The sequence below is a fragment of the Callorhinchus milii genome, unplaced genomic scaffold (genome assembly GCF_018977255.1).
Source record: "Callorhinchus milii isolate IMCB2004 unplaced genomic scaffold, IMCB_Cmil_1.0 Scaffold90, whole genome shotgun sequence".
NCBI lineage: Eukaryota > Metazoa > Chordata > Chondrichthyes > Chimaeriformes > Callorhinchidae > Callorhinchus > Callorhinchus milii.
The window spans coordinates 139,038-150,037 of record NW_024704831.1 but is presented as its reverse complement, the minus strand read 5'-3'; the positions used below and the strand labels follow the sequence as shown (position 1 = coordinate 150,037).

General features: G+C 40.8%; 1 protein-coding gene and 1 long non-coding RNA gene across 2 annotated transcripts; both read left to right on the top strand.

Annotated features, from left to right (window-relative positions):
- The first annotated feature begins 749 nt into the window (after positions 1 to 749).
- Positions 750 to 4,375, top strand: LOC121851689. Its single transcript, XM_042345757.1, has 3 exons — positions 750 to 922; positions 3,206 to 4,183; positions 4,278 to 4,375. Exons 1-3 carry the CDS (start codon positions 919 to 921, stop codon positions 4,373 to 4,375), a joined length of 1,080 nt encoding a protein of 359 aa, XP_042201691.1. The 5' UTR covers positions 750 to 918.
- Positions 4,376 to 4,438: 63 nt separating this feature from the next.
- LOC121851691 lies at positions 4,439 to 10,819 on the top strand. The gene is made up of 3 exons (XR_006085955.1): positions 4,439 to 4,788; positions 5,646 to 5,689; positions 10,606 to 10,819. It is a non-coding gene; the product is annotated as an uncharacterized LOC121851691 (long non-coding RNA).
- Positions 10,820 to 11,000: the final 181 nt, after the last annotated feature.

Sequence of the window (11,000 nt, the reverse complement as noted above, 5' to 3'; positions counted from 1 at the left end):
AGGAGTGATGGACTCGCGGAGCCTGGTACTGGGAAGGTACTGGAGGAGATAATAATAATAATAATAATAATCCTTGCATTTGATATAGCTCCTAGTCACATCTTTGAGACGTCTCAAAGCGCCTCACAGAATTTACTGTAAAGTGAATTGACTATTTTTTTTTGGAGGGGGGGGGACGACGACAAAACACCCACAAAAATATATGTGAAAAACTAATCTGGAGGCGGGTGAGTAGGATGTTGAAAAAAGTTGAGTCTGGTGACAAAGGTTTGGGTGAGGGTTTTGGCAGCATTGCGGGTGAGGTCGTGGTAGATGGAGGTGGGTGATGTTGCAGAGATGGGGGAAAGTGGACTTTGTGGAAGAGTGTGAGGGAGTGAGTGTGTAAAAGAGTGAGTGTATGAGAGTGAGCGTGTGAGAGAGTGAGTGTGTGAAAGAGTGAGTGTGAGAGTGAGCGTGTGAAAGAGTGAGCGTGTGTGAAAGAGAGAGTGAGCGTGTGAGAGAGTGAGCGTATGAAAGAGAGTGAGCGTGTGAGTGAGTGTGTGAAAGAGTGAGAGTGAGCGTGTGAGAGTGAGTGTATAAAAGAGAGTGAGCGTGTGAAAGAGAGTGTGAGAGTGAGCGTGTGAGAGAGTGAGCGTATGAAAGTGTGAGTGAGCGTGTGAAAGAGTGTGAGTGAGCGTGTGAGAGAGTGAGCGTATGAAAGAGAGAGTGAGTGTATGAAAGAGAGAGTGAGTGTGTGAAAGAGAGTGAGCATGTGAAAGAGAGTGAGAGAGAAAAGTCTGAAGGAAAGCTGAGGTTTGAGCAAAATGCATAAATCCAGATCTTTCGCCACTGGATCACAAATGCCAGATTTGATGTAATAAGCAGAAGCCATTAGGAACTACAGGGGATGAAATTGGAAACAGCTTGGCTATCTGTGTGATGGGTAAGTTTAATGTGAGCTGCTGCTCTTTATACAAAAAAATCAGCTTCTTTGGGGCTTCTATTATGGAGCCTGAGACTGAAGTGCCTTTTTTAAACTTTGTGCTGGGTCACGTGTTTCATTTACCGCTGAAGCAGTTTCAGAAAGTACCTTCCAATATCTACCCTGCTGATTCAATCAAACACTTTTAATGGAAATATTATCAGGCTGCTGCAGACTGTCTCTATTATTGTGTTTGGAGTTTAGGATTTTTTTCCACTATCTGTAGGGAAGATACATTTTGTTTTGATGTGTGCTTCAGATTTGAATGTCTTTGGACCTGAAACACGTTAGAATATTGGATGCTGAACTCTGCCATATGGAGAGATTTTTGGGAGAGACAATGGTCTGGCAACTGGGTTGCAATATTGCCTTTTATATTTGATACTTCTACTGCCTGAATCTTTCAAATAAGATGTGTAGGGCCTATTGATTCATCTCCTGCCGAGATTTAAATTACACTGAGCTGCGAGATTAAGGCCAGTGCGCTAGGCAACAGAAAAGTTAGAGTGGGTTTGTGAATGCTCTGATGGAAAAGTAATTGAACTGAGTGCAACTGCTCTCTCACACCGGAAACCTTTCTGAAAGCCCTGCTCAAATCTAAGTGAACTGTGTATGAAGTATTCTGTATCTTTTTTGTTTCTATTGCTGTGAATACTTTTATTGTGGACCAAGAGTTCTGTTATTTCTTGGCCCTGTATTCCGTTGGTTTATTTTGAGGCCTGACTGATGGAGTCAGACACATATTTTGAAACAATTCATTGTTGACTTTGGGCCACTTCAAATCCATGGTCACTCTGTTGCTTCTTCCCTCATATCCTTCTTCAGTCTGAAAAGTACCTGCCAGTTACTCAATTACTGGTGACTGGTGACATGCCATTTAACTACCAAATAGAACCACTGATTCCCTTGGGTGGAGACTTCCAAATCGCATTCCATTTATATCCAAATGGGGCCAGATTCTTGCATGAGTTATTAGTTGTGTCTACCTAATTTTCCAGCTTGTGTTTATGCCCTGATGTACATTTTAATGTGGAATTTTTCCAAATTGCCCCTTGTGTGGCATAGGAGTAAGTGTCTTGGTGAGCTGGTACCCAGAGAACAGGTGAGTTCAATTCCAGTTGTACACTGGATTTTCTGTACAGAATACAATGGAAAGTTTTGCTTATGTAAAGAAATTAGGCATCCTTGAATTTGTGATTTTGTATCTTCAAAGGAAAACCAAATAAGTCATCAAATTAAAAGTGGACATTGAAGACAGAGGATAAATGTGAGTGTGTATTTTGCACTTGTGTAGCAGACGTGCTGAGCTCTGACAGGTGCCAGTTTGGATTAGCAGATAATGTGCTTTGTGAGCTGCTGTAGCAGGGCTAAATGCAAAATAGTCCAGTAGTGAGGCACAGACCAAGGACTGGTCTCAAAAGAAATGCATACTTAGCTTTAACCATGTCTTAACATAACCTCAACACTTAATAGCCTACCAGTGTGATCCTCTTAAGGTTCAGGCATATAAGCAATATTAGGGGGAGGAGTTCTGTATGGTGGCCATGATAAGCAGAATTGTTTTATTGTCACAGATAACAAAATGTGTTTCTTTGAAGCTGCCTCATTTGGACTTTAGGAAGGAGTTCGGGACTCAGAATGTACAGTATGTAACACCTACAGGACAACAATTGGTTCTGTCTCCTCACTGACCTAGGATTTTTAGTGGAATTAATGCTGGCAGAATTAATTTCAGGCTGGATGTTCTGATCAGATCTTTGTTTAATTTGTAGTTTTTTCTAGAGTTGTTTATATACAGTGATAATTATTATATATATATTGTATTTGAAAATGCATCGGTGAGCACATTTTAGCTTCATTTTGTGAGTTTCCCAGGGTAGAACAAAGCTACAGGTTCTATAATATGACAGGTTTCCTGTGGGTGGAAATAACATGATGGCTTCAGCACTTTTTAAAAATGTATTTAATAATATTGAAAAAAATAAATACCCCAAACTTGAGGTACTGTAATTGTAACATGGAGCAACTTGTTTTGGAAAATACTATTCATGTGTTGTTTGTTTTGGACAATTTTGTAGTGAGTCCAATGGACTGGTTTTACAAATGCATCATGAGTATTCAATTTACACGTGTAGCATACACAGATTTTATTGGCAAATCATTTCAGATTTGTCTGTTGCTTTCATTAAAACATAGCCTGAATGTGATCCAAGAATTAATGCTTTCAAATCTGTTGTTTTACAGAATGCAAAAACATTCAGGAGAATATAAATGTGCAAATTCATGCAGAGAAACCATTAGTAGCGGGTCTCTTTCACAGGCCTACCGCCAGGACAACCTGCAGTCAGACATTTGGTCGGATCAATGAGCAACATTGGCCAGCAAGCAGTACTGTGCATATTGCAAAGCAGGCAATTCTGAGGGATCAGAGGCAAAAGAAACAATGGGTACAAACCAACCTGATGTCTCAGCATCTGGAGCAGCCAGAAATGGCATTGATGCCATTAACGCTGTTGCGCCACGGGCAGCAGTCCAACATAGAGCACAGCAGGAGGAAATACAGTCCCCAAAATACTATCAACAGAAGCCAGTCTAACTCGATCTCCATTCTCCATTTCCCAAATGAATCCAAACACTTGGGAAAAGATCAGAGCCTTTCAGCCAGGAATTCAGGAATATTGATACCAGATGTCCGTGTGTCCAGCAATCAAGGCTTTGTTGAAATGAAACAAAATTTGTGGAAGAAACAAAATAAGAGTTTTCTTCACAAGGAAGAAAATTTGCTTCCATTACAGTTACGAATTGGACAGGTGGATGGTGATGCTCATGTAAGGTTCTCAGAGGTTTCTGATCGTTTTTATGAATCAACGATTCCTAACTCCCTCCAGCGCAATCTCACCATGGCAGATCTCAGAACATCTTGCCTCTCAGCGGGTCACCACAAGTCTGACACACTGCGCTCCATCCTGAAATCCTCCCAGACCTCTGCAAGCCTACACCGCTCAATGCTCAGCCTGCAAGACATTTACAAAGCAGAATTTGTTTCAGGAGAATCTCAAAGTCCCAGCTCATTGAAGGTCTGGACTTCAAGTTTAACTTTTGGGGATGGAAAGCCGAAAAGGGCTGAAGAGGTAGATCCAAGTTTTAGGAACTGCACAAATGTCCTACAAACTCAGTACTGCATTAATAACTGTGATCCCTGTCTTGCACATGGTAAAATTGGTACGTTTTCACAAAATGTGTGGAAGCCATCTCTCCAGACCTTGAATAATAAATGCCAGTCATGTCCACCCGAGTTACCTTGTGCTTCTGGTAGAAGTGAGACCAGCAACTGTTGCAGAACGGAAACAGAAGCTGATGTTTCGGCAGAAAACTATGACCATTCTTGTCAATCGAGAGGTCCCAGTGTATTGACTATGTCACTGAAAGCCTCATTGATCTCACCTGACAACACAAAAGATTTGCATCCCTCCGGCTGCACAGCAAGTGGTGGTTGTGACGATCTTTTGTGTCATTTTCCCATAAGGTCAATAACCTTATCTGATTATACAACTGGAACCCAGACTGGTCTCTCACCTGCAGCAGACAGAATCCAGGCTGAGTCTCTTTCCAGCCTGTTACAGGATCAATGCACTGAGCCTCTAGGAAACTTGAGAAAAGATGCACGGAAAGAGGAAAAATCTGATCTGGAGTCCACAAGGTTTGGGAGCGGGAGGGGACTGAACAGGAAACCAGATGTAAAACTCAGAGACCTGAGAGCTCCATTATTCTTGGATTCCTTTGATGATTCCAACTCTCAGAGTAAGGAGGAGCCTAAACAAGGAGAGGTCAGTTCTGTGAAGCCTGGATGTGGAGAATGTACTTGTTCCCACAAACTGATATTGAAAGATGCTTTGGGAAGTAATGTTCCTTGAAAGTGTCCTCCGCAATCCTTTACCCTGCAGGTAAAAACCTGCCATCAGCATTGTTTTAATACCTTCCAATCTATTTAGTAACATTAACATGAGGCAGTGAATTTCAAGGTGCCCTAATATAAATATAGAAGGGCATGTTCTTCTGTTCTACCTGTTTCTACATCAGCACTTATAAAGGTACAATCCTTGCTATTACAGGTTTCCAGCCAGGTCAGTTTGCTCCTCAGATGTTTCTATAGCGACCTGAGCACCGTCCCTATTTGATTAATGCTGCACATTACAAAGAATGGAGGAACACACACCCTTTACTCGGAGTGCTGCCAATTCTAACCTGACTCATTAATCAGCTGGTGAAAAACTTAACCCAAAGTAAAGTTAGCTATCAATATGCTTATAACTGAAAAGGATCCTGAATGAAGCAGTCAGTGAGGAACAAGTAGTTCTCTGTGGATACTATTTCTAGTTATCTTTATTAAGAGGAATAACAGAAGTGTTTAACCCCCATGACCTCTTGCTTCTATACAACGTAGCGATATGCATTGCCTTTCACATTAAAAGGTGTCTCAGTTTTTCACAAAATAATTTGAAATGAAGTGAATTTTATGTAGCTGAATGCAACGGTACATTTGAAGTCTCAAAGGTCCACACAAAGCAATGAAAAGAGTATAAGACTTATAAGAATGTTTTAGAGTGAATTTGGATTATGAGAGAGATAATTAGGCAAAACACTTCTCTTTTGCACGAATATTGAAACTGTATTTTTGTTTCAGAGGCCAGCAATCCAAGATGTTTCTGTGGGGAGATCAGAGGAAAGGTACCAGATTTTTGAATAATTTTGTTCAATTTAAATAGTTTAAATAGGTATTTGAAACTGTTTGGCAGAATTCCATAACTTTTTGCCCAAAACAAAAAATTCAAGGCCAGAATCTGGAAATGATTGAGGTTTCATTCCACTCACTGAGCCCATCTCAGAGACAAGTCCCAGGATTGGTGTTGTGTCAGCAGATTAATCATGTAATTAAGGAATTAATTCTTTCAGTGGTTGAGGGTCGTGGGGACAGTGAGAGATATATTGATAGTGCTGTATCAATTACAACCAGCAGGGATAGACTGTACCAAACAAACTGTCCACACAGAAAAAAACATACTAATTATGGCACAAATAATTGCTTGGAGAGAACAGAGCCCAGGTCAGGTGTGGGGAATATCTTGTTGGGAGTTTCAGTGTGAATGGGGCAGATTGGTTCCAGGTTCAGGAACAACAATTCTAAGTCTAGCCAACAGAGTATCTGTAGTGAGTGCTCAACCTTTTAGAAGACATGACTCCTTGACCCATGACAGGCAGTTCTGCAGCTGCGTTTGTTTTATAGTAAATATAATATAAAGCTAGTGGGCCCAGGATCATGCTTTTCTTCCCCAGTGAGCGTGGTACTTTGTACAGTTTGGGATGCTATGTTGCTGAGAGAGAGAGAGACGGAAACCCCAAACTGCTATTAATAGGAAGAGACTGTGGAGGTTCACTTTAAAGTGGAACTGCGGACAGTATGCCATTAGTAGATTAGATCCCATTCTATATAAGAAACTGTGCATGGTGTGTATGTGATGTCCTGCGATTGAAGAGCCTGATTGAGTTTAGGTAACCAGAGTTGGAGATTTGGTGGAAATCAGCACAGATTGCACACATCACTGGACCAAGTAGCTTTACAATTCATCAAGTGTTTGTTCAGCTCATTACCAAACCCACGGTGCTTGCAAATTTCATTAGAAACTAATTAACTTATCTGCGGTCTGTACAGCCCAATCTCCCGGTGACGTTCCTTTGTGGTTTTGTAAAATTCAATTTCAGCCTGTCAAAGCAGACAGCACAAAGGCCTAATTAATGTAAATTTTGGCTCCTACACTTATGATTTTCATTGCAAGTCGCAGATGGCAAATTGCAGGCAGTGCGTTGAGATAATGACCGAGTTCTAAAAAAAGTTTAATTATGGAGTGTTCATTCCTGTCAGGGCATGAGCAATTGAAACAGTGCTAATTCGGTGATAAGTTTTTCTAATTAAAATCAACACTTGCGTGTGTTAAGTAGTTACAAGGGTGTAATGTAACACACTTTTCTTTCAGAGTTGATTTGTTCCACTTATTATCTCCTGACGCTTCAGCGTGTGTGGAAGCAATTGGAGATTAGAGTTCAGAGAGGGGGAAGTGTAAAAGATTTGGTGCAGAATTATTAATGAGGTTGTATTCTTTGTGTGTGTATATGTGTCAAACATCATTGTCATCCCAGGAGCTTCTAGTCTATGATACTTTTTGTATTGATAGCTTGTAATATGTATGGAAAACACAACTGGGCAACTGAGCAGAGGAAAGGAGGTAATGAAGATGTTCAGCACCAATTGCTGTTGTTTGCCTGCACAGCTTGGGATGGAGTCTGAGCCAGGGGTCATGGGGGGAGTAGGTGGTGGTAGAAGAAGATAACATGAGAGTGATTAGTATCGACCCTTTTGTAGAGATGCATTGGCAGCTTCTTTGTTTTGTCAGATGTTTTTGGTAGCTAAAATGGTGTGGCAGAGAGGTGCAGAGTAATTATAATAAATAATAGTCCTTGCATTTGATATAATGCCTTATCACGTCTTCTAGTCCTCTCAAAGCACTTCACAGAATATACTTAAAGTGAATTGACTGTATATTTTATGGGCGAATTATCCACTCAATTCTCCTGAATTTGCAGGCCAAGATGGGAGGCATGAGAGCTGTTTGCCTCACACTTTAGCTGGTGATGTACAGGCTTTAACAGCCCAGTTTAATAATGCCAGCGAGGGGCTGTCGCTGTATCTTTACTGTGCTTGGCAATTGTTTAGCTTCATTCAATTATCAGCACCGCCCTAATCAATGGCCTCCCTCTAATGATGCTTTCAAAATTGGAACTGGCTTTTTGTGCAATCTCAGTGTTGACCCTGCAAAATGACAGAGATAAAAGGTGATAGATAATAATAATAATAATCCTTGCATTTGATATAGTGGTTTATCACGTTGTCAAGACATCTCAAAGTACTTCACAGAATATACTGTAAAGTGGATTGACTGCATATTTTGTGTAATGTACAATCACTAAAATGTTCCCATTGATAAATATTGACTTTAAGTTGCCAACAGGGTCTATTGCCCCTTCAACGTGCCTTTACAATATGACCTTGGGAGCTTATCTATTGAGTGCCTATGGAAATGAAGAGTTTGGGTGATTACAGAGCACTATTTGGGAGAGAATTTAGTTAGGAGATCGATTCCCCTCTCAGTTGGAGTTCATTAAGTGCTCCTGCTCAGTGGAGCATTTTCTGTTCTCTCGCTGGTTGCTGCTGTAACTAGACAAAGGGTCAGCGGGGGTGACTTGTGTTCTCCTGCGTTTCTATGGAGATGAACGCAGATGGAGACATAGTGGGTAGATGCAGGCTGGTACAGAATAAATCTTACTAATCGTGATAGATTACATTTGGAGAGGGAAATGAATCTGAAGTGCCAGAAAATCTCACCACTAATGGATTGAAATCTTACATGCAGTTTTGTTTCACTGTCTGCGTCTGAGTGTTTCTGAAATTAAACTATTATATCTGAAAAGCACATTAGAAATGTTGTATGGTATAACTAACTGCTTTACAGTTTTGTCACTTATACAGGGTTGTTCTAAGGCTCATTGTTCATTTTAATAATTGGGATATTATGATTTTTTTAAGTTGTAGTTACTAAAAGAAAAAATCAAGTAAAGCTTGTAGCGAAGTTGGCATGTGGTCATGTAGGAGTCTAGTTATTCAGCTGGACAAAGAGAGGCTTGGTACAAAGCTATCATGTTGGGCCTCAAAAGATCTGGGTGGATGTCACTTTGGTGGCTCATGTTTGGCTGTGACTGGGATTCTGCTCACTCTTGGATACCACATCTAGACATGCGGCATGGTTTGCTGGTGGCTGGGAATTTCTACATTGGGAACAGCTACAGAGTCCATCAAAACTAAATTCTGCTGTGTGTCGTTTTCCAGCTCTCAGAGACGTTATGTCCGATGGGAAGGCACTTTATAAATGCAGGTTGTTGTTCCAAATTGGAAGATTCATTGGTTAATTGTGTTCGAATTTCTTTGACCCTTTAAAATGTAACAACACTTTAAAAATCCTTGAATTTGATATATATCGCCTACAAGGTCAAAACATCTGAAAATGTTTTATTGTCTAATTATTATCTAGTAATTATTGTCAAGTGTACTGACTATATTTGAAGGAAAAAGCATCAGTCAGTTTTTTGCACAGTATTGAAATATATTGACTATCACCTCGGGATAAATTGGATTATTTCAAACAGCAACTAAAAGTTCCAGAAGGTTTGATAGTTAAATGGTTAAAAGTAACTTTGCTGGACAGGTTGAGGTTAGCTTCTGATTACATTTCATATTTTCCTGGGAAGATGCTCACTCCTCTGAGATATTGAGCAGTCAGGTCCTTGAGCATAGATGTAAGAACAATGGACCACAGAAAAAAAAGGCTGCAGCCTCAGACCCCTGTCTCAAGGCTGAGAAACAAGCAGACTGTGGAAATTGTCCATATCTCTTTCTGTGCAAAGCAGCCTGCGAAGAGTGGGGGCTATCTCTATGACGAGGGAAGATGGAGTTAGAAACTCATAAAAGAAGGATGTAACTTTGAAATTGTTTGAGTTATGTAGAGGGCCTTTGAGTTGTGTGGAGGGTCAGCACACTTCGATATTGATTCTGCTGTATCTATGTGTATGTACAGGGGTGAGGGAATTTACCTCCAGTAAGAAAGTGATCATGAAAACTGAAAGAGGAGGAGTAGTGGATAATATGTTTTCGGTTCTGTCTGCTAGGCATAGAAGTAGTAACAGTAGTAGCGGTTTGAAACACAGAAGTCAGGTTAGACAGTACGAGTGAGGTGCTGGGCTAAGAGCTGATTGTTTCTGTTGGGTTTCCAGGAGCCACTCTCTGTGATTCTGTATGATTAGTTCTGTGATCTCTCCAGTGCATGTCAAGGTGTAATCCCAGGTCTACTGTTTAGCTGGACTACGAAACAGTGCCGAATATGTGTTGTCGTCCCTATATTGTCAATACTTAAAAGACAGTACTGGGGATTGTCTTTGTGTGTGTTGTCGTCCCTATATTGTCAGTACTAAGGACTGCAAGGTACTGTGAGGATCAGCTATATCTAAAGGACGATTCCAGAGGCTGAACTCCGTACTGGTTCCGGGAAAAAGACAGTTTTGGGAATTGTCTGTCTTCCGAAGTTTTGCGCTACAGAATCAGTTGTCCCTGAGGGTTTTCCAGGAGCTGATATCTGCTGTGTATTTTGAGGTGTGTTGTTTGTCTGGAGAACTGAGCAACCCCTGTGTGCATGCTATGTGGTAAATATTTTGCTCACATAGATGTGTTGTATTGTTATCGTGTTATATGTAGTATAATTTGATTACAGTTTGTTAAACCTTATGTTTCATCTTATGCAATAAACTCTATACTCTTACCACTGGCTGTCGAATTATTAACAACAGCATGGTCCCACAAGAAGACATAAATTGAATAACCAATTTATCTAGAATATTTTTGAGGCAGGGACACTAAGAGAAACTTCCTTCAAGTTCCAAAAGTCATTGGTCACAAAGAGGGTTGGATTGATCAGTTTGGTGCTGTTCCTCTACATAGGAGCTTGTATAGAGTATAGTGTAAGAAAGCTCTGTTGTTTCAGGTCTCTGAAGTTGTATCAGCAAGGGCTTGTGTCCAGGTGTTTGAGGGCATGGTCCAGTATTGTGAAGTGGCGTTACCTTGCAGCCGAGTCTTTGCAAGAACAGCAGCTGCTGTGGAAAGGGCTACAGGCACTGCGCTGGGCCGTGGAACTCCGGCGAAAGCAGGCAGAGCTTTTGGAGAGAAGGCAGCAAGCACGACTCCTAGCTTATTACTTCAGCCAGGTGAGTATAGCAATGGCCTTGACTTTCACGATCATCAAACAGGGGCTTTGAGTATTACCAGTAGCATGGTTTCTGTTTGAGTAGTAAAGGTGAGTGTGATTTGTAAAGAATAAATTTTCTTGTCCACCGGTGTCTTTAAAAACTTGGGATAACAAATTTCTCACGTAATTAACCT